Raw genomic sequence first — 23800 nt, 5'->3', positions numbered from 1 at the left:
AACTACAGACTATACCTGGCTATGTTCAGGTTCAACTCTTTTGTATTGTAGCATTGTAGCACGTTCAGTGTGTGTAGAAATATCTGTGACGTATGCGATACGCAAACAATGCGCCTTCATATCTAAAGTTGCTTCCTAGTATTTTATTTATATAGTGAACCTTTCGTTTATATTCTCTGTTGTATAATCATTTAAATCTCAATGCAAATTTGATAGATGGAAGATCACATATGAAAAATACAACAATACGTGTACACGATAAAATTATATATTGAATTAGATTTGGTCTGTCTGAGCTGTCATTTCTGTCATTCTCCGACTAACCTCTACCTACCTCCTACGTAAGAGTATGAGAGGTCATATTAATTTCTCACACCTCTGATAAGAACAATTAAACGAATATGTTCTCGAGCGGGCCAAATTATACAAAATTGAAGACGCATCTGCGTCTAGCAATAAATCGGCTCAAATTGCTTGAAAAAAAGAAAACCGAGCTTGCTCAAAAAGCACGGAAAGAAATTGCCGATTATATTGCCGCAGGCAAAGTTGAAAGGGCAAAAATACGCGTCGAACACATTATTAGGGAAGATTACATGGTCGAAGCTATGGAATTACTTGAAATGTATTGTGATCTTCTTTTAGCACGTTTTGGACTTATTCAACAAATGAAGTACGAGCAATATTTTATTGATGATTATAAATGTCGAATTTGTTTTATATTTCAATTACGTCGCTCAAATTTTTAACATTATTTTCTTTTTTAGTAATATACAAATATTAAATGCATTTAGTATATCTTATTATGCTAATTATATTTTCATAATTACAGGAACTTAGACGACGGATTGGCAGAAGCTATTTCTACAATAATTTGGGCTGCTCCTAGAATTCAAACCGATGTTCAAGAGATTAAAGTGATCGCTGACATTTTAATGTCCAAGTATGGCAGGCAATATACAGAAGCTTGTAGAGAAGAGGCGGTGCAGACTATCTCTGAAAAGTTGAAACACAAGATGAGTGTGCAATCACCGTCTAAACTTCTTGTTGAAAAGTATCTTGTGGAAATTGCAAAGAATTATAATGTTGAATATGAGCCAGATCCTCAAGTAAGCATGATAAATTAAAATCAATGATAATTATAATAATACATAATGTATTGCAATAAAACCATAATAAATGCATAAACTTTAACACCATAGGTAATGGATGAAGGACAAGATGCTATGTTAATAGACATTGGTGCTAATGGAGAAACTAGAAACAATTTGGATATAGCTTCTGGTGGTGGTATACCACAACCAGTTGGATTCATTGGATTTCCACAACCTCCACTATTACCCAATCCATCAGCTGATTTAGTAGTATGGGATATTTCTATGCTTGAGTATTTTTTATTTACTGTAATATAAGAAAATTTTATAGACATATTAACAAGAAGCATCCGCAAAGTATCCCTCTCCAATTTCTGACAAAACCTTCTAATGCTATCTTTGAAACTATTAAATATACAAAGAAACCTTTTAAACAAATTTTGTATTGGTTTTGATAAAAAATAACGTGATGAAAAAAAAATTAGTAATTTTTCATATTAATTTATATTTTTAGAATTCAGAAAAAGGACCTATAGGATTTGTACCTCCATCAGGGCCCTCAGATAGTAAGAGTCAAAGTGTTCTTTACAATCCTAATGTTTCTTACAACATTCCATTAGACAATTCCAATGGTAACAAGCCTGTGAGTATTCCTAATGTTACTTTTCAAAAACAATTGAAATATACAACACTTAACATGGTTTTATTTTCCGTACAATATATTTTAACGATGGAATTTTATATTTAGGAAAATGATTTACCTCCGCCATATTGTTCATTCCCGCCTGATTTAAATAAGCAGGTAACACAATAATAAGAATATTGGATTACCGTAATATCTCGTCTGTATTCGGTAGTTTTAGTAAATTTTGAAATTTTTTTTATTACAGTCTGATCAGAAACCAAAACCACAACCAAGATCAAAAATGCCAATGAATGACTTTCAGCTCCCAGATTTGCCAGCTGTACCATCAGAAGATGATCTACCTCCTAATGATCCGTCTTCTAACGAAGATATTGATTTTGACGATTTAATGAAACGTTTTCAAGATTTAAAGAAAAGAAAATAGTCTTTTATATTTATACAGATATATCATATTCATATGTATGTTATAATATAATATATGTAGGTATAATTGTAAAAATTGAAAATAATATAGTTTATTCGTTACATACTATTTTGAAATGTAAGTGACCTAATAATATTACTATCAACAATTTATATAAAATATTTCAGAATTAGTAGCTTTAAAACGTTTTGGCAAAATGTTGTGTACACTAACACAAGAATGTAAACAAATTTACAAACAGATTTAACCAAAAACGATGTATGCTGTGGTCTTTTTAAATACTTAAAATTTAGCAACATTCAAATATTATTCAATATTTATTAAATATGGATTAGAAAAAATTATAGAAAAAAATTTATAAAAATGGAAAGAAGAACGTAAAAGAATATTATTCTGCTATTGACTAATTTCGACCTTGATTTTCTTTTAGTATTCTGAATGCACTGTAAAACATTAAATTCCGCTATATGATCTCGAAAGTATTGATGCATTGTTAATAGAATAATTATTACCATTAAATTATCATGAAAATTTTTCTGTTGTAGCAATAATTCCTAACACTTATTAAATCTTGAAAAAATGATACTAATCATGTAACATTTAAAGTGTATAAATTATAATATTTTTGCAATTTTTATGATCACAATGTGTAAAGTTTAAGACATCACTTGTAAATGTTGTAAAAATCTAAATTCTAATGTCAACTGAACTGTGTGAAATTGTACTGAAAATTTTTATTACACATGTAATGTTTTCGTAGACACTATTTTTAATGCAATTTATAACGTTGTTATAGAATTTCAATTATTTCACATCACAATTTAATAGTTCATACAATACAGTGAATGATAACTGCAATATGGAAATTTTGCAACATTTATTGGATCAAATATATTAAATGTTCAGTATTTTTATTTACTTTATACACATTGTTTCTACGCTATTTTTTGTTTTATAATATATTTTAAACAATTCTGATGGATTAAGTGTCTTCAATTTTCCCAGTCTTCGCACCTCTGGAAATCGAATAATTTTTAATTTTGATTTAAATACTTGATTTTAATCAAAATAGAGTTATTACTAACAAATGCGAATTTAAATAAATACTTACTTCATGTCCTTTTTCAGCTAAACATTTCAAAAGGTTCTGAGAAAATTCACACTTTTCCCTCTTATTTGATTCAAGATAACGAAAGCATTCTATGATCGATTCTTCAACGAAATCTTTCAATTCCGGATCTTGAATATTTTGACTCATCAATGGAATCACCGAATCTCGTTCTGGGAATCCTTTTTGGTCTACCTAGTATAATTTTTCACGCGTTTAAAGAGAAACTATTTTAACAAAAGATATGTAAGTAAAATTATTATTTCAAGTTTAATTAATGAAAAATTTTAGTAAATAATTATCGACTATGTACATACATATCGTCATTATTATTTTTGTTCAGTTTTCTTTTTACATAAAAGAATCATCAAACGAAATGAATAAATTGAATTATACTTACGACGTTCAATTCGTTGAAGAAACATTGCACGATACACTGCAAAATGTTAAGTCATTAAAATTTAATAAAATTTATATTAAATTATAAAACCGTCTGTTTATAATATAGTTGTAATTTAACTCTTACAGATTGTTCTTGGCCAGTATTGTTAGTGTAGCGTGTATCTTCGTTATAAAATTCATCTTTTTTATTATTCCGATTTGAAGAATTCCACGAGTTTCGATCATTGGTGTTACGAATATTTTTTGAATTTGGAAAATCCCTGACGTTTCTATTTGTTGAATGATCGAAAGAATAGGATTTTATGTTACTGTTCCCTTCGGAAGTTCTATATCCATAAAAATATTAATTAAAAGACTATAAAATAAAATTAACATTTACTATTGTTATTATTTTTATTAATCTTCTGTCAATTTTAAATTTTGTAATTTGTAGATGTATGTAATAAGATATCAAGAAATTCGATTTAAGATAGATGTAGATAGCAATATGACTTATCAATATTATCGTTATGACTAATTTATAATTTAAGTTACACCTGTATCTTTGAGTATTCATGGATTGATTGTAAGGAGACTTATCCATTTTTGTGGAAAAAAAATTATTATCATCAACATCCTCTTCAGAACTAGAATCACTTTCCGAAGACATAGAATCTTCACTGTCTGTATTTGAATCAGAATAACGCTTTTTACAGGTCTTCAGTACCTTTTGAAATTGCATATTTACTTCCTGATTCCCCGAACGGCATCTTAATGACTAAAAAAATAATAATTTTTTGTGTAATTTTGAATATTACTAATTCTCCGTAAATCGAAAGATAGTAAATATTGCATTTTATTAAGTACTCGTTAAAACAACTTACTATTCCCTCGTTAAGGAAAAATAGAATAATGCAGCATAATGCAAGCGGGAAAAAGTTTCTCATGATACTTCACCAACGTTTCGTCAATTTAAGGTATGGTTAATAAAAGTTTGTTCCCATTCGGTCGGGTATATAAACGGAATTAACAGGAAAACGTTTTGACATTAATTGCATGTCGTTTTACTTTTGAAAAGAATACGAGTTCAGTGGACGTTCCAGTGACACGTTGTATCCGGAATTATTCATTTCCTGTTGCATGCAAGTTGTGTCATCCGAACAAAAACCAATGTAAAATCTTTCATTGTCTTTTCAGAACATTTTTCTAACCAGGAAAAAGCTTGTTTTGTGGTTCTGGATGAGAGACTCGGTATTGCAAAATGTTCGTTCTTATAGTCAAGAGCAAAACATGCGGATGGCGATCTTTGGGGTGCGATAACAGTGGCGAGTATCGATCAATTATAATTCTCATCGATCGATTAAACAATTAATTTCAACTGTCAATTACAATTGACGATTTAATTCAATTATAAAATTGCATAAATTATTGGAAACTTCTCAAAAAGTATTTTTACTTTAAGTTTGATGGAATTTTTTTAGTCATCCCATACGTTCGATAGTTAATATCGATTCTAATCCTAGAAAGATCGATACAAAGGGAAGGGGAAGTCGAAGAGGGAGAAATGTGGAGGAAAGTTGTTCACAAGTTACAATGGAACAGAAATGAAGCGGTAATTCGTTTAAGAATTTTGCACGAGAATTGTCAGTCTTTTTCCTCTTCTTTCTACTTCCGCACCAAAGGCACAAAATGCGTATTACATTTCTTGTAAGTAAAGATATTCTTTTCTAAAAGCTTTTCACATAACTCGTCCGTTAAATAAACTTTAACGATTTAAATCGAATTTGAATCGACGATGTAAACGAATCAAATAATTGCCTTTCTGAACACATTAGTATTCTTTATAAATATTCTTAATCTTTTATTTCTTAAAAATGGTACCTGTTAAACGATATATTTCTATATAATACAGATTATAAGGGAAATGATTTTGCTAAACAATAATTTAACGACACTGTGAATTATTTTGGAATATCCCGAAATATAAATTTTTCGCTACTTCGACACTTTTGTATTCGTATCGAAATAGTTCCGAGTAGATCCAAAATTTTTATTGCATTGTTATTATTAGTTTTATTGTTACAGCAATATGAAAATATATTTGTCACTTCGATACTTATAAACTTAATTTCATGCAGTAGTAGCATGTAAATGGATCGTAAGTCGAGATAATAGTAAATTGCGAGATTCGATGAACCGTAAAAACGCGTGAAAGCGAGACAAATCAGGAATGAATTGCATAGTTCGGAGAATCGATCTATTTCTCAGATCTTGAATACCAAATTAATCAGTGTAAAAATTTACGTTTTCTGACAATTATTTTCTCGTTTCTGTCGCATAGATTTTAACAAATGCAGTCCTCGTATTGGCAGCCAATCATCGACTTCGCGTAGACAATCAGGAATTATCATCACACCGTAAAAAAGATTTGAAGTTTAAAACGGAAAAGAACACTAATATCACATTACATGGTTCGAAAGAAAATAAAATTACAAACGATGAACGTTCAAAAGAAAGAAAAGAAGAATATGAGAACCCTTGGAACTTATCAAAAGAGTCAGATAGAATACAATTTCAAATGGAAGGTCACGAAGGGCCGCAAACGTACATCTTTGGATTCGATACCGGGCATGGGTGAGTTGTCTAAAATAAAAATGCATTTTAAATAAATAAATTAATATAACTTTACTCGTAAAAATTTGACATAAAATGATTTATTTATTACAAACGCTTAGCTTAGAATTTGTATATGTATGCACATGTGTCATCATAAACAAAATATTATATATTTTTTATAAGTACTTAACTAATAATACGTAGTACATTTTCTTAGAAAGAGCAGACAGTACAGATTGGAAGAAAGGCTCCAAGATGGCACAGTAAAAGGACAGTATGGATATTACGACGCGAGAGGGAAATTAAGAACGGTTCGATATGTTGCTAGACCTTTTGAAGGCTATACGGAAAAACATCATGAAATAACACACCGAAATTAGACAACAGAATGGTAGGTTCTCGTTTCCTTAAAAGATATTAGAATGAAGTGCAAAATATATTTGTAGAAATTAAAATTCACGCGATAAGATTCGAGTTGTATTGCATTAAACTTTTCGAAAGTTAGAAAATAATTGCTATGGAATTTCACGTCTTTAACAAACTTCGGCAGTTATATACTACACACTTTAAAAAATACAGTTATTTGGATTAAATCATTTATTTAACAGTAACAACAGCTATACAAGAAAAATAAAAACAAAAATGAAAGTTAAGTTCAAATGTTAATTTGAATACAGAGATAGTAAGAAGACTCTTCAGAAGACATACCCAAACATATATTTGTATATGTGCGTATATGTATTTCCTTATATACATAACATCCACACTCATAACATACACCCACTTACAAAAGTATTTGAATAAAAACGTTAAGGTAAAATATATACCTTAACAAAATTATTTGCAACTATATTATTTAATTAATATCAGCATAATATTAGGCGATTTTTCTTTTTAATAAAGTGTGCAGTCTTATAATAAATAGAGTTAAGATCCAGAAACTTCAATTTTTAATTATAACTTTCAAATTTGTTTCTTTTCTCTTAAACAAAATTTTACATTCTATAAAATTTTCAAAAATTAAATTCCAAAAATATTAAACAGTTAATATAAAGGCACGCAAATAACTAACCCAATATTATTATAACTATTGAAGCAAACAATTCAAATATACAGTTGCATATATTTAACAAGATGAAAAAAGGTACCATTAACAGTGTACAAATCAAATACTTTCGCAAGCCATTATAAACATGTCACGTAAAGTGATTTTGTACAGAGACCATCACGTGGAACACATTACGCGGAGAAGATAATCCGATAATACTCATTTAGCAATAGTCTCTAAAAAAGTATCAATTTTTTCATGATGTATTCCATTTATTATTTTCTCCTCTTCTGTTTCACTTTGATTTACTATCATCAGCTCCGTAAGAAGAACTTTTACTTATTTCAGACATTCCTATCGTTTTGTGCATGAGTAAATAGACTGAAATTAAGAAAACAAAAAACAATTGTTGTTAGAACAATAGAAATGAATGATAAATATAAAATTTCGTTTATATTACCAAAATACTTACACAGGAGAAGTATACCCACACCAATAGAAAGATATATGGTTGATCCAGATAAGAAAAGAATAATTAAATAATAAAGCATTGGTACTAAAACTACGACTCCCCAAAATATCGTATTTAAAAGGCTATAATGTCTCCTGGGAAGTTGCAAACAATCTGTTTTGGGTACACCACTGGTTGCAAAGAAATCACCTGTCTGAATAAAACTCTCTGCCAAACGATCCTGAGAAAAGAAAAGAATTTAATAACTAATGCGATGGCTGTTGATATTTCTGCAACTACTTTTACGAAATCTTACCTTTTTTTGATAAACTTTATACAACCATTCGGTTGCAGCTTCATCATCTTCTGGCACATCCTCTAATGGAATTCTTTGTATGTGCATGTGACACACAACTCGTTTTCCCAATAACAAATTGGTCATTGTTGGTTTCACTGGGTCGCTCTGCTTAAACTGTACTTGTACATCGTAAATTGCTGGAATTTTACCTCGCATGTGCGGTATACTTGCCGTAAAACCTTTTGTTCGTGGAGTTAAATGGTATTTTAATATTGGAAGACCCTTTTCTTGGGCAAACTTTTGACTAGCTTCTAGTTTTCGTGTCGTAAAACGTGTCCCCTCAGCATTTAAAAGTAACTGTAGTTCATTTAAAATAAAATAGTGATTTCAATATAACGTCTTAAAAATGAGATGTAAAAACAAATATTAGTATTAATTACCCATATACTGTCTGGATAGTTTGCAAGTTCCGTAATTTGGCTACTAATTATTTCTTTATCTTTTGCCCAGTTTCTTTCCAAGAATATACTTTCAGCAAATTTCCATGCCCAACCCAATGTTGGAATATATTGTATCGCCTTCTTTGCATATGCTTTGCAATTCTGAAATACACAAATGTTGTGTACTAATATGACTATAATTTTGATCTGAAATAGTGTGTGTATGTGTAACTTACACCAAGTACTTTAATTCGTTCGCATAAAACCCACCCAACGAGCCAGTCTATTTCATAGGTGTGGTTCATTAATACAAGCCCATGTTCATGCCCAAAGTATTTATCAAAGTCATTTTTATCTGTGTACAATATTAACTCTAATCCGGACCACCATTCTGTCAAACAAACCAACTCTAGAAACATAAATTTAAATTTAATTACAACTCTTTTAATATTATATTAATACTGCAAATAAATAAATAAAATAAAACAAAATTAATAGAATTAATTCTATAAACTGTATTTAAATTATAGATAAAATATGAAATATGATATACAGAATGAAACATTGACTTACGGGTATAAAAAGAATAGCAGAGATAATAGTTAATTTTCCGATAAAAATATTTGGAAAAAGGCCTAAGGCAAATGTACAAAAGACACTGGAAGTAATTGATTATCAATCCTGATGTGAAAAATGATATAGCAAACATCAGGTGAATTATTGTGGATTGCTTCAATATTGACATCAACCCCATCTTTTGAACTTTATTGTATGTTCAATGAAGAAAAAACATATGTATGTATCACTCGTAAATCTTAAATTCTTTGTTCCTGAAACAAACAATTTAATGTTTATGTTAAAAAATTTTAAAGGTATTTAAAAGGTATTTAAGATAAGGTAATACTATAAAAAATAATAAATATCAATAACAAATATTTATGACAGCTTAATTAGTTTCATAAGAATTATTAACAAAAAGGTCAAAGCTACACAAATTTGAATCCAAATAATCTTATAATTTATTTAAAAATTAGTAACATTTAATAAATTTCATCAATGATAAAATATATGTGAAAATTATATTTATATATTAATAAAATTAGATTATTAATATATCATATTAGTATTATGAATCATAATTAGATTACAAGAATCATATCAGTTATGAAATGTAATTCGGTAATTGCTTAATTACTCAATGAATTTAGTTGTCCATCAAATTAATTCGTCCGGTTAAACTATACATTTATTAGTTTTTCTGTATTATTTACTAATACTCTTTAAAACAGACTGTTCATCCTAACCTATTTCAACAAGAAGGAAACTCTTTCAAAACTTTCGATTTTTGAATAAAAAGTATCATAAAAATAATTTTTTAATTGTCCTTAATAATAAATTTATACAATATAGACAATTATAAAAGATTTTATTCAAATAAATCGGGCGATACTTATTTAGATAAATTTCTAAACATAAAAAGTGAGTCACTGTAAAATATGAAAGATCTAAAAAGTCTGAATGAAATTACGCATAGCGGACAGAAATTAATTATGATTCTGCGACGCGCTTTTTAAAAAATAGAACTTACAGTAAATAATAAATTTTCCATGAAAATCAAACTCACCCGTCGCAAATCATTTCTGGAATATCGGTACAACCAACCCTTCCACCTGCCACTTGGAATGTGCTGAAAAATGGTGATATACGCGAAAAATGTTAAGAAAATAGTTCAGACTTATAACGGGCGTGGATAGAGAGAAATCACTGTAGAAATTGATTGGTCAAATGAAGATAGATCTTTGTCATTGGCGGATAATAATCGTTCGATAAACAACGATCAAAGTCAAATCACGCTTAATAGAATGGATTGCATCAAAATGTAATCCCGAATGATTATCAAATATTTCGCTGGCTTTTAAACAAAATCGAAAGTATTGATATAAAAACTGGTATTAAACGAAGAAATATTACTAGATTAATCGTCAGGCAGTTAAACATACAGGATTTCGAGTTAAAAAAGCGCAAATCTCAATTTCGACTATGGCCTAAGGTCAAAGTCTTATTAACTCTACTGATACCAACGAGGTTAAACTTTGCTTTGTTACTGCATACTGACATTGACATAATTTATACAGTATTTATTTCTGATACGCGGACCAAGATAGTACGTATTAAGTAATTAATTCAATTGCGTTTATACCAGACGTATCAAATATATAGAAAATACAAATAAGATACCATACAGCGCAATGCTATAATATTGCAGCAATTACCTGTGCAATATATACATTCTGTTAACATATTTTGGAAATGTTCCAATAATATTATAAAGCAACTATGATTTTGGGGTACATATACAGGGTGTATCTCGTAACGCGGCTTCATTTGAATTATTTTATTATATTGTTATAACAATCTCCACTTTATCCAAGTGCAATTTCTGCTCGATACATAATTTTCCGTTCTTATAGAGCTCAAAGTTGAAATCTACCCTTGCCTCTTTGTTGATGGTGACCCATTTTTCAATATTATCTTGAAATCCCCTCCTTTACGATTGATTTCACTTATTATCTAATCACTGCCACGAGGCAAGAGTTTTCTTTTTGATCTTCTTGTGTCTCTTGTTCCATTGTTGCTATTTTCGTATTGTGCATACACATGTTTTGGAGCAAATTACTAGTGTTGCGTCGTAACTTTTTTTATTTAATGTATTCTGAAACAAAGTTTTCATCATCGATGTATATTTAGGTTTTTTTATTTAATGTATACAGGATCGCGAATGTAAATTGTTGCTGAAGTGTATTAAATTATTCATAAACGAACGCTGTCTGGTAGCGACGCTTATAAATCACATTTATTTGCCTTTCAAATAAAAAATAATGTGTGAAGGTCGAGACATATGTATATCTGATACGGATCCCAGTCAATGTCGGGTCATAATTAATGCAACAGAAATGAATGGTCGCACGCATCTTCGACGCGACACAATGCATTCATTTCTATTGCACTAATCTTTCAGCGGTGACATACATACTGATTTTACGACGAAATTAGTTAAAATATCTGTAACATCTGTAAAAGATGAAACTACCCTTCGAAATTTAGTTAGAAACATACTTAGTTTAATATCTTGAAAACGATTAATAATTGATAAAGCAATTCTGCTTTCGGATTTAATTTGTGTTGAACGATTAATGTATTAACAAATTCCGCCGAAAGTATGGAATAATAGTGTATAAATTGTATTATGCTGTAGATATCTGTAAAAGCATGTACATACAGATTCATGTATAAAATTACATTTGATATTTGCAACATTGAGAAATGTATATGTAGGTGTATTCTGGATGCTGGTAGGGGACGATGATGCCATATTGTTGAACACGATTAGTACCAAAGATGGCTGGCTGTCTAGTGACTTTGTATATTTTCTAGTTAAAGTTAGTATTATATGACCCCCGAAATCAACGATATGTATATGTCATCTTCATATTTTTACCCTTCGTGGGTAAATATCCACAAAACAGCTGTTCGATAGAGATGTTTATCTCGATGCCTTGGGATGCATTAGAAGTTCGGTTTCTGTCGATTGCTGAGATAATAAATGTCAGTAATGTAGCGTCCAAAATGATCATCGTCGTGTAATTGTACTTCTTAGTAATACGTAACCTCGATTACCTGTAGAAATTGTAAGAATTATCATGGCTCAATGTAAGTTAACCCCTCGTGAGTTTATAAATAATGCTTTCTCCCCACAAATTGCTGCGGTGTGTTCAACCGCGGCCGATGCAGCTTGTCAGAAAAATAATTTATCATTTGTTGAACTTCTACAACCGTTCTGTAAGTTAAATACCGAAGGTAGGATTTCATGATTATTTTTATACATTAGTTTCCAACATTAATTTTATACATTAATCCGCGATATGTCTATAATTTTGTTGTAAGATTTATGTAAAACCGAGACTATTTAGTTGCAATAAAGAGAAAGCAGCATTTTGTTATTACCTCTCTTTATATTATGTTTTGTACAAGTACATCGTACATGTAAAATACTCTATGTAGGCATAGATAATATTTTAATGTCTACTATATGTATAATTTTTATCATAATAAAGTTAACACACTACATATTATTAAACAAAATAAATATACAGATTATACATTATAAATATATTATTGTTTGTATTATATGTAATCTTGTTGAACATTAATATATTGTATAATATATTCATTTTCATAGGTCATTTTAAAGATCCGCAAGGAAACACGGTAACTATTAGGAATCTTCGACTTTTTATACAAGATGTTAATGCACAGCCACCAGACCCAAGCATCGCTAGAAAAATGTTGAACGAAGCAGTTAATTCAGTTATGTGCGAGCATACAACTTCTATCCGAATTGGAACAACAGAGCTTGATATACCTGTCTCGGTTCCTTGGTTCGAAGCATGGAGAGAAATGTTTCTAAGCGTTCAGTTTCCATCAGATCACGAATTCACAAAGCATTTTCTTGCTTGTATGGTAGTCATTTCTACAGCAGAAGACAATCCTTTGGAAAAGATACAAAATATGGGTGCACAGTTACATCAAAGTATACCTGGAAAATTGCCAAAGTGGTTTAATAACAATACACTTAGATATTATATCTTAGTACATGATGCTATACAAGACGACAGGAATAAGTATTTACATTAATATTTTTTATTTTTTATACGTTGAATTTTATTCGTTCAAATTAATTATCTATAATTTTGCAGGGCTGAACTAGTTTTTACAGAAATGAAAAATATTTATGGTGCTAATAATTGTTTTTTATTACAAATGAATTCAAGACCTCCTGGTCAATTTGACGACAATACTCATTTGCCAGATCCTTGGAGTCAATTTTTAATAAAGCCTTCGGAAACATATGGAGGTAGCGAACAAGGTAGTTCTCCTCGTACACCTGCTGATACAAGCGGTGTTTCTGCTATGCCAAATGAAGTTACAACAGATACAGACAAGTATGTTTTTCTTTTTTTATTACAACCTTTAAACGTTGATAGAATGTATATGCAAATTTTTATTTCAGAACCAGCCAGGCTGGAACACCAGTAACTTCACAAAATTCTGTATTAGTTTCTCCAGATGTAAATAGTACTGTTAGTTTTTCTTCCGAAATATCTGAATCTGTAAACACACCTTTAGAAGTTGGACAAGAAGCTGTTTCTGTTACAATTCATCCTTTGAGTCCAACAATTGAAAAATCACAAAATCTAAATTACACTGTACATACGAAAGGACAAACAGTTAGCGATACTCCAATAAATGTAAATGTTTGGGCAGATTCTCCTAGTTACATAGCAACACAACATGGTGCTAGATTGTCTACGCAAGATCTTGAAAGATTACGAACATTAATAACAGAATTTTGTTTAAAAAGTTTATTTCCCTATGTAGAAAAACAAATTGGTTTACTGAACGATGTAATTTCAAATAAGAAAGGTGTTAGTAGATCACTTTTTAGTGCTACAAGACGATGGTTTGGAACAAATAAACCTGGAATACCAGGACCTACTCCGTCGAATGCTGTAATGTATGTTGTTTATCAATACTTATATACCATCCTTTCATATAATTATAACTCATATAGTATTAGATATGAAAAAAATTGTAACATAGCATATATAAATATATAAAGTTCCAGCTTGTTTGGATTTCAGTTATACAACAGAATCGCCAGAATTACAATTGCGTCGCTTAGGTGACTTATGTTTCATGTTTGGTCACTATTCACTTGCTTACCAAGCATATCATAGTGCAAAAAGAGATTTTGCAGCAGATCAAGCTTGGCTTTATTATGCAGGTGCTCTTGAAATGGCTGCTTTAAGTGCATTCATGCAAGGTGAAACTAATAGAAAGACTATTGAATATATGGATGATGCAATATTAACTTATTCGAACAGTTGTAAAAAGCCTCAGTTTGCAACAAGGGCAACACTTCTAAGTGCTGAATGCTTGAAAGGCAGAAGTTTATACGGAGAGGCTGCAAAACAATTGATCCGTATGACTAGTGAAGATTCAGATTTGCGTTCTGCGCTTTTATTAGAACAAGCAGCTTATTGTTTCATTCGACCAAAAATGATGCGCAAGTATGCATTTCACGCTGTTCTTGCTGGCCATAGATTCTCAAAAGCAGGCCAAAGAAAGCATTCGTTACGATGTTACCAACAGGCATACCAGGTACTTTTAATTAATCCATAATCAAAAATATCTGCAAAGTATCTCTTCCCAGATTTTTACGAAACTGTATCATTTTTTCAAAAGTTTTGAGAATATAGACAGTAAAAGCGATGTTTCAACTTTTCTATTAATTTTGTTCCCTTGTGTTATTTTCCATCAAAAACCACAAAGAATTTATTTTAAAAGGTGTATAATGGAAGGGGTTGGTCATTAGCCGAAGATCACATACATTTTACCATTGGCAGACAGGCTGCATCGCTAAAACAAGTTTGTGAATCTGTTCAAGCATTTGAGAAATTGTTGAATGCTTACAGCAAACAAGCAGCTCCACAACAAGCTACATTTTTACGTGAATTTTTACATATCCATAATGTATGTATATATATTGTTATTAATTGAATTCTTTCATTTGCACATATTATCTTCCTTTCACATAAATCATAATCTGTATATTACAGCTACTGTTACAGGGAGGTTTATCAAATCATCAAGAGCTTCCTATCTTACCTTTACCATTAATAGATAATAATAATATTAAAGTATTATATGGTCCTATGGCTGTGCCATATGGAAATAATATTCCAGCAAATCATGTTTCATTTGATATGGAAGAATGTGATGATGCAAGATGGTCAAAGATGGAAGAGATGTTAATAACAGAAGCTCAGGGATCCTCGCCTATGATATTCAGACCAACCATTTCATTATATTCTAAGACAAGTAATAACAGCATAAAACCAAATGCAGTTTTGCATGAACCAGTGCATTTTTTTATCGAAATGTATAATCCATTGCACATACCGCTGCCATTATCTAACGTGACTTTGTTATGGTTGTTCATTTCTGCCGATGGACAAATTACAAATGAAACGAAGTTGTCGGAAAATTTAAAGCCAACAGAAGCGCAAGTAATCGAAACAATTATCTTGCAACCAGCTTGTAGACAACATATTACATTGTATTTAATACCAAAACAAGTAGGGGAATTAAAAGTGTTAGGTTTAAGCTATGATTTATCTAATCCAACACATGCAATAGATCCTCCAGTTGTTAACCCAACAATAGCTATTACTGGCAAAAGGTTATTTGAAATTAAAGGTCCTAAATTAAAGAATATTAAAGAAAAACCTGGTGCAAATATGTATGGCATAGATTATAGATTGGAAATGAATGTTATTGAAAAGGCACCTTTTATGCAGGTAATTAACTTTCAAATACAGTTACGTGTAAAAAGTTTGATGTCTTCCTAACATAATTATATAAATTTATTTATAGATTTTCTTTAGTAAGCTGCCCTTGAAAATGTTATGTGGTGAAATTCAAAAAATAGAAATTACATTAAAGAATGTAGGTAATGCACCATTATCAAATGTCTACTTAGCATCTACGGATGCTAAACTTTTCTCATTAAGAGACGAGGATATGAATGTACAAGGTATATTCTCATTTTAAAGTATAAAATTGAAAAATGATTAATCGTTGATAAGTTTATGGTAACATATTGTTGTTATTTCAGAGAATACGGTAAAGAAGAATAATAAACTTGTAACAAAAATTCCGTTAACCACCAATAACGATACATTAAACGTTGGAGAGACATGTATAATACCGTTGTGGATATGTGCACCCCACGAAAAGGGGACCCATCGCTTAGATTTACTTTTTTACTACGAAAATATCGATTCAAAAAGTATGGTAAAATACCGACTTTGCAGACATACATGGCATTTTACAGTTTTTGATTCCATACAAATTAGTGCAGTTGCTTCAAGAAGTGTATTATTTAAGGATATTTCCCCCACGTTGAATTTAATAGTGTGCATTAAAAATGCAAATCATATTTATGATTCCCTTATGAATGAAATCATGCTGTCTAAAGTAATGTTTGAAAGTGATACGTGGTCTGTATTTAGTTCATCTGTCTTGCCAACTGATATTAAAATACATCCTCAGGAAATGTCTCACTTAATGCTTAAACTGAGAAAGAAAAACGAGAGTGAATCAATATTTTCTGACGTATCCTTAACTCAAGAAATCGTTAGCGCAGATATGAATTATCCATATATCAGTTTCATCCAAAGAAGACATATTCCGTCGTTAGAAGCGAATGAAAATGTAAATGAAATGCAACAGCAATTTCAACGATCGCCGCAAAATGTTAACCAAACATCTTTGTCTGTGACTATGTCATTAAATTCTACTTTAATCCTTAAATGGCAAGCGAAAGTAGTTGAAGGTGGAATTATTACTAGACAAGCAATTGGTCAACATCATCTTGATCTCGAATATTTGAACAAAACTTATAAACATCCCAAGGAAATTCAAATTGAACCAAGCGAGTATGGAGGGTGCTTGAAAATCTTTGGACCAGATAAAAACATACCCACTTTTTTGGCTGTGGCTAATAAAGAACAAATTTTAGAAACAGAATTTTTGAAGAATATAGTTTCCTTTTCTTTGAGTCATACTAGACAAATCACGCATAATTTTAATCGAAGTCGATTGTGCTTTGTCCCTGTAATAATGTATATACAGAATCATTTAGAAACACAAATCGATATTAAAGTCAGTACAATAGGAACTAGCAGGTATATATTATTAAAAGATTAACATACGTTACTCTTGCGTACTTTATTTAATGTCAAAAGTAGCGATTCGGCAAATGTACAAATCACTCTGTTTCTTTTCAGTGGGACACATCTTCCAAATATAAAATCACAATTGTACTCTCCGCAAGCGTCTACGTTTTATAGATACGCTTGCCATTCAGCTATTTGTTCTCAGATACAACCACTTACCAGCAATACTGTAAAACTACAAGCTTTACTTCCAGCTCCTGGGACATACGATTTAGCCGCGCGTGTAGAAGTTTTTGTAAAACTTGTAAATACTAGAGAATTCATCTTGCAAAAGTGGAAAATGGAGAGCATATGTATTATTAATGGTGATAGTAAATAGCTAAAAAATTATAAAGGTATTATTATTACTATTAAATAATGTAATAAATTAATTTCATTTATGTAATTTAAAATCATTCCTCAATGTTATGTAAATATCTAGTGCAGATTATTATTATTATACTATAAATTATTAAAATTTAGTATGTATTATTTAACTTTTTCCATTTTTTTTTTTTTTTAATTTTTTCAGATACATCATAGTACGAATAAAATTATATATGTTTATGCATATATAAACGATTCATTACAGTATAATTAGAGTATCTACTCATAGTTCACTCTAAAATGATTGTTGTACATTTTATTATTATAGATTGATATATTAAAGTCATCTTACATAAAAATATGCTCAGTTATCATCTCTCGAGTAAATATCGAAATTATATTATAGTGACTATGTCATGAATATATTTTTTGAATTAGCATTTCATATCTTTTAAAGTATAATTGCGGAATGCTGTGAACGATAGATGGTCAAAATATAAATAATAAATGTTTATAATGGAAATTAAAATTCTTGTATGGAAATACATATTCATATGCCAATACAATAAAATGTGGTTAATTGTAATAAGAAATTACAAAAATCAATGTTTCGAACTTAAAAATAATCATATCAGAAAATTGAAATAATAAATATACGTACATGTAAATCAATTATACAATATATCGAGTGAGGATATTTGTGTAATATTATGCGTTAATAGTACAAGATATTAGGAGAAACATTTGGGCAACAGATGATATGATAATTTCGTTTATAATGGATTCTGTAAGTAATATGAATCTGTATGGAATAATCGATCTAAGAGATTGTACAGAAAACGGTAGCTTTAAATATTTAGTCAAAGAAATGCCAATTCAAAAATACTTCTAAGTAATATGTAACATTAAAATATAAAAATAATATATTTGAAGGGGCATGTATTCGTATAACAGTGACGCGTATTTATTTATGTATAATAGCTTATATTTTATACAATTAACATTATACAACAATCGGGCTTAACACCTTCACATAAATAATAAAACAATATAGAACAGTCAATTTCGTAACTGATAAATTATAAATATATTTATACACGCACGATTCTTTGCGTGCGTATGTATATCCAACATTCACACACAAAAGTAATGGTAAATTTGACGTAAATGAATCACACATAATAATTTACATCTTACATAGTCAATGTCACATAACATTATGCCACGAAGATTTCTGGGATCATTTATCAATATAAATATATATCGTTAATTAAAATTTCACAAAACATTAATCAAACGGCATCAATTGATAAAAATAAATAAAAGTCATTTAATATAGCATAAAGCTTTTTTAAAGATAAAATGAATATTAAAGTAGCTATATTCCTTTCATTTATAATATATTACATTTTTTTTCTATTTGTAGAAAAATTATAAAATTCTTTTTATCGATGTTCCGTTTATATGAACTTTAGCGATGAGAGTTTTTAAGGTACAGACGCATATAAACAGATGTATTCATACGTAAATCTAGATGTTTCTTACATACTGTACCAATTACGATTTCGTAAAATTTGTACAATATTTTTTTATCTATTAATATTCGGTATTATTCCGAACTAAAAATCATTTTTTGTAAAATCATAGTGAAAAAATTTGTACGCTTTGTTTGCATATAATTAATACTGTTCAATTTTTATAAATTTCACTATGCCGATTTCCATATGCATATCGCTAAATTCCCAGCGCAATACATGTATAACAGGTGTTTCAGTTGATAAGTTATTTCAAATCCGTAGCCTTCGCCCACAACCGTGTGCCACGAAGCGCCGAATTTCTTATCCATCGTCTCTTTGATCATTCGAGAAACGTTTTCATAATTATCGGCATATTTTTCGGCCGCGGTAACGCACAGTTCCATTGCTTCTTGTTTCATTTCATCCGACATATCGCACTTCTACAACGCAGACAAATAGCACAAACTTTCATAAAAATTAATCACATAAATTATTAAACGAAGTGATAAATTTTTTGGGTGAAAAAAAATATGTTAATACTTGGCCATAAAACAATGCAATTTAAACACGTACTCCGTTCAATTGTTTCTTTTCAATTTAATTTATTCGGAAACAGTCTGTCAAGATAAACATTTTATTAATGATAATAATCTAACACCAAAATTATTCTAATGAAAATACTTTTATATATATATGTATATAAATAGTACTTTTCAAATAATGACTTCTTCTATTGATCAAACACCGACGGAAGCGACCGAATTTATTTTTCTTCGATATATTCCCTAATATGTTATGTGTAAAGTAAATTTTACTTACTCTACATAGAGGATACGTATGTAGAACTTTAATGACGTCATCTTTCTTCACTTCGGTCATTTTTTAAAATAAAGCAGCATCAAAATCGTATCAGGTACTGCTGCCTCTATTTGAGAAACAATTAGGAAATTGCCATCTTTCAGGCGCACGTTTACTCCTGAAGTTCAGTGTTACTAACGCTACCCCTAAGTCAGAGGTTCTCAAATTGTGATCTAAACTTTAGGGTGCAATAATTAGTAAACAATGCCATACATCAGATTGTATTGCATCCAATTTATTATTTTACAATCTCGTAATCTGTTGAAAATGTTTGATTAAATATCTGTAACAAATGTATTACTACTTCTATTTTCGAGGACTCTAATTTTCTAAATTATTGTCCGTTTATATTTGCCAAACTTTTTAAATAGTCCTTATACAAATTTTAATTCATGTGATTCAGCATAAGTATAACAAAAACAGTGAGGATTGGTACATTTTTCGATCGTGAGAAAATATAATAATTTAATTGTTAAGTATATTATTTATTATACTGTTTGATATATTTTCATTTTTAATTGAGCATTATATATTAAGATTTGAATCTCAAATGATCAATTTTAACGAAGTTTTGGTTAAATATTCTATTATTTAGTAATTGAAAATTAGGTTAAGTTTTGTACTAGAGAATTTGGTTACTGACTAAAAAATCAAGTATTTTTAAAACATTAAGACGATAATTAGATATTTATTTTAGAAAAATGACATCCCGATTCAGTGGAGCATTACAAATTTCAAATTTGGATGATTTCATCACTCCATCTCAGGTATTTATATTATTCATTTGCTTTTCGATTTTTGATATGTTATTACAAATAATCCGTTTTTGACAGGAATGTATAAAACCTATAGAAATTCAAGCATCGAAATCAAAAACTGGTGCAAAAATAAAAATCGAAGAAGATGGGACACCTATGATGTTAAATGATGTATGAAAATTGTTAATATATTTGTTGACAAATATTGTTATATTATTTAACAATTTGTTCGTATTGTGTTTGATAGGCTGGACAACCTGAGAAGTTACAAAAAGTTGAAATCACACTTACCGATTGTTTGGCTTGTAGCGGTTGCATTACATCTGCAGAGAGTGTATTAATTACACAACAAAGTCAAGAAGAATTATTGCGTGTATTTAGAGAAAAACAGTGTCAATGTCAGGTAACACTGTAAAAGAATTCTTACTTTTGCTGTTATATTTCTTATAGCTTTATATTTATTTATAATATGTTTTACATATATTGTTTAGAGTGCGGACGGTACATGTTCAACCTATATAGTAGTTAGTCTTTCTGTACAAGCGGTCTTGTCCATAGCAGAACGTTATAATCTAAATCCAGAAGAAGCACAACAAAAATTAGCTGGTTATTTTTATCAATTGGGAGCAGATACCGTGTTAGACATGACTGAAGCTGATGATTTTGTTCTTCTAGAAAGTGCTAAAGAATTTGTAGAACGTTACAAAGCAGCTAAAGAAGGCTTAAAAAATCAGTTACCAATGTTATCTTCCTCTTGTCCAGGTAATATTAATAAAAGGTTACTAAATAATACTACTTGCTGGTTATAAATATTTACGTGTTTTTAAAAATAGGCTGGGTATGTTACGCTGAGAAAACTCATGGTAATTTTATACTTCCTTATATAAGTATAACAAAATCTCCTCAACAAATCATGGGATCGTTAGTTAAATATCACTTGGCCGAAACTATGGTTCTTCCGCCAGAACAAGTATATCATGTAACTCTTATGCCTTGTTACGATAAAAAATTAGAAGCGTCTAGAGAAGATTTTTACAACCATGAAAGAAAGTCTAGGGATGTAGATTGTGTTATAACGCCAAGTACGTATCTTGAATTATGTTATGATATTCGTGTATGGTATATGTATTTACAGACATTTTTTTACAGTTGAACTAGAACAAATGCTTAACGAGAACAATGTGAAATTAAACGAAATAAACGCGAAGAAAATTCAAAGACCTTTTGGATCGCAAACTGCTAATTTGAGAAACGAATTATATGGTCATAGTGGTTCAGGATCTGGCGGTTACGCCGATTTTATTCTTCGTTATGCTGCTAAACATTTATTTGATGAAGCGGATATCGCAGTTGAGTTTAAGAGTCTCAGAAATCCGGATTTTCAAGAAGCAGTTTTCCAAAAAGATGGACAGACCCTTTTAACATTCGCAATTGCTAATGGATTTAGAAATATACAAAATCTTGTACAAAAATTGAAAAGAGGAAAATGTCCATACGATTACATCGAAGTTATGGCATGCCCGTGTGGTAAGTTTCATTTAATTCTCTACAACGTGATTAAGCAAATTATAATTTTTTAAGGAAAAATTTGATTGATGTACAATATTCTCCAAATAACTGAAGTAACTTTTTCTTGAACAATGAAGACTCATCACTCTTTACGTTTATTTTAAAGTTGGTGGATATCTTGTGATCCAGCCTTAGTCATATCATAGTTAACAGAATTTTTTGTTTTTATTTAAATCAAGCTATAGGCCGCATTAGTCATTTGTCATATCACATAATGATCGGGAATTCAAGAAATAATATTGTTTAGCTCGAACGTTAATTAATTTATGAATACATAAATAACTAAAAAATAATTCCTTTTTAAAAAGATAAAAGAAAATGAATGCAATAGAAACTGAATATATTGCAATAAAGATAATATATTTAAATGTAATTGCTAGGTTGTTTGAATGGAGGCGCACAAATTAGACCCCCGAATAACATTCAACCACGCGAGTTAGCACTGAAATTGGAATCTGCATATCACCAACTTCCTCAAAGTAATCCTGAAGAAAATCAGGTTGTTCAGACTTTATATAAAACTTGGTTAGGAGGAGAACACACAGATAAATCTTTAAATTATTTCCACACTCAGTACCACGAAATAAAAAAAATGAATACAGCTCTTGCAATAAAGTGGTAATTATAACAGATAAATTAGATTTAAGGTTGTATGTATACTTTATGCTACTGATACATTATCTTGTAATTAAGTTATTATTGTCTGAAAATATATCGTGAACATTAAACAGATAGTATGAAAAAACTAATTTGTAAATAGATTGTTAAATAAAAATTTGTAAATACTTTTACTAATAAACAAATAGATAGGATTCTTTTACAATGAATGTATAAATGAAACAGTACCAACAGCAATATTATTTAAATAATAGATTTATTAGATACAACTTTTTCACAAAAAATAAAACATATACCTCAACGAACATAAACTATACGTTTTATAAAATAATAATCTTATAATTAAGTTTATTCGGTATAACGCTAAAATGTACAGCAAATATAAAACGTTACATAGATTGTGTACCAATTATTTTTTTTTTATCACATTTACATAGTAATACATTTGTTCAAAGTGCAAAAGATTGTCTTTCATAGTTTTTTTCATATTGTTTCATTGAATAATCTAACATGACTAGTAATAAATATTGAAAAAAATAGTACTTTCAGAGAAAACTATTCTTTTATATTTTTTGTTTAACAGTGTAATTGTACTTTATATATACTTCGACATAACATCCTGTAACTTAAATATATATATATATATATATTTGTATATATGTGCAAAGTAATATTTTAACTTAAGTTCTTTACCATAATATTTCACTCCTTAAATTATATATTTTATATTAAATTAGTTATTTGTTCAAAATAGTATACATTCTAACTAAATAATACTGTTGAAGTAATTGTGAAGAATACAGACAGAGA

The 23800-nt window shown here is 29.6% G+C and overlaps 7 protein-coding genes across 8 annotated transcripts; 4 read left to right on the top strand and 3 right to left on the bottom strand.

Annotated features, from left to right (window-relative positions):
• The first annotated feature begins 47 nt into the window (after positions 1–47).
• Positions 48–2176, top strand: LOC122399234 (IST1 homolog). Its single transcript, XM_043399763.1, has 6 exons — positions 48–670; positions 830–1106; positions 1200–1361; positions 1606–1734; positions 1840–1893; positions 1982–2176. The coding sequence occupies exons 1-6, from the start codon at positions 402–404 to the stop codon at positions 2159–2161; spliced, it is 1071 nt and encodes a 356-aa protein (XP_043255698.1). The 5' UTR covers positions 48–401; the 3' UTR covers positions 2162–2176.
• A 977-nt stretch (positions 2177–3153) lies between these two features.
• Positions 3154–4627, bottom strand: LOC122398894 (odorant-binding protein 59a). Its single transcript, XM_043399160.1, has 6 exons — positions 4535–4627; positions 4208–4428; positions 3796–3997; positions 3670–3705; positions 3273–3464; positions 3154–3177 (listed from the first exon to the last, which is right to left on the bottom strand). The coding sequence occupies exons 1-6, from the start codon at positions 4595–4597 to the stop codon at positions 3154–3156; spliced, it is 738 nt and encodes a 245-aa protein (XP_043255095.1). The 5' UTR covers positions 4598–4627.
• A 622-nt stretch (positions 4628–5249) lies between these two features.
• On the top strand, positions 5250–7177 carry LOC122398683. The gene is made up of 3 exons (XM_043398781.1): positions 5250–5357; positions 5992–6284; positions 6484–7177. Exons 1-3 carry the CDS (start codon positions 5340–5342, stop codon positions 6644–6646), a joined length of 474 nt encoding a protein of 157 aa, XP_043254716.1. The 5' UTR covers positions 5250–5339; the 3' UTR covers positions 6647–7177.
• A 149-nt stretch (positions 7178–7326) lies between these two features.
• On the bottom strand, positions 7327–10455 carry LOC122398682 (1-acyl-sn-glycerol-3-phosphate acyltransferase gamma-like). Its single transcript, XM_043398780.1, has 7 exons — positions 10128–10455; positions 9077–9333; positions 8740–8912; positions 8504–8665; positions 8082–8420; positions 7787–8006; positions 7327–7695 (listed from the first exon to the last, which is right to left on the bottom strand). The coding sequence occupies exons 2-7, from the start codon at positions 9255–9257 to the stop codon at positions 7610–7612; spliced, it is 1161 nt and encodes a 386-aa protein (XP_043254715.1). The 5' UTR covers positions 9258–9333; positions 10128–10455; the 3' UTR covers positions 7327–7609.
• A 1460-nt stretch (positions 10456–11915) lies between these two features.
• LOC122398661 (trafficking protein particle complex subunit 8) lies at positions 11916–17944 on the top strand. Of its 2 annotated transcripts, none has more exons than XM_043398741.1 (11): positions 11916–12343; positions 12744–13185; positions 13261–13506; positions 13575–14078; positions 14206–14725; positions 14912–15097; positions 15184–15924; positions 16001–16160; positions 16242–17313; positions 17416–17699; positions 17876–17944. In XM_043398741.1, the coding sequence occupies exons 1-10, from the start codon at positions 12205–12207 to the stop codon at positions 17681–17683; spliced, it is 4278 nt and encodes a 1425-aa protein (XP_043254676.1). In that variant the 5' UTR covers positions 11916–12204; the 3' UTR covers positions 17684–17699; positions 17876–17944. The 2 variants fall into 2 exon arrangements, with proteins under 2 accessions (XP_043254676.1, XP_043254675.1); XM_043398740.1 differs by having other exon boundaries at positions 11916–12361.
• A 1434-nt stretch (positions 17945–19378) lies between these two features.
• LOC122398758 (dynein axonemal light chain 4) lies at positions 19379–20139 on the bottom strand. Its single transcript, XM_043398920.1, has 2 exons — positions 20007–20139; positions 19379–19627 (listed from the first exon to the last, which is right to left on the bottom strand). The coding sequence occupies exons 1-2, from the start codon at positions 20064–20066 to the stop codon at positions 19379–19381; spliced, it is 309 nt and encodes a 102-aa protein (XP_043254855.1). The 5' UTR covers positions 20067–20139.
• Positions 20140–20286: 147 nt separating this feature from the next.
• On the top strand, positions 20287–23092 carry LOC122398757 (probable cytosolic Fe-S cluster assembly factor GJ13047). Its single transcript, XM_043398919.1, has 8 exons — positions 20287–20516; positions 20743–20812; positions 20879–20974; positions 21051–21206; positions 21295–21565; positions 21637–21885; positions 21953–22330; positions 22753–23092. The coding sequence occupies exons 2-8, from the start codon at positions 20747–20749 to the stop codon at positions 22992–22994; spliced, it is 1458 nt and encodes a 485-aa protein (XP_043254854.1). The 5' UTR covers positions 20287–20516; positions 20743–20746; the 3' UTR covers positions 22995–23092.
• The last annotated feature ends 708 nt before the right edge of the window (positions 23093–23800 follow it).

Source organism: Colletes gigas, unplaced genomic scaffold (genome assembly GCF_013123115.1).
Source record: "Colletes gigas isolate AHSC1104 unplaced genomic scaffold, ASM1312311v1 Colletes_gigas_Sc00012, whole genome shotgun sequence".
Taxonomy (NCBI): Eukaryota; Metazoa; Arthropoda; class Insecta; order Hymenoptera; family Colletidae; genus Colletes; species Colletes gigas.
This window is presented reverse-complemented; position numbering and strand designations above follow the sequence as displayed.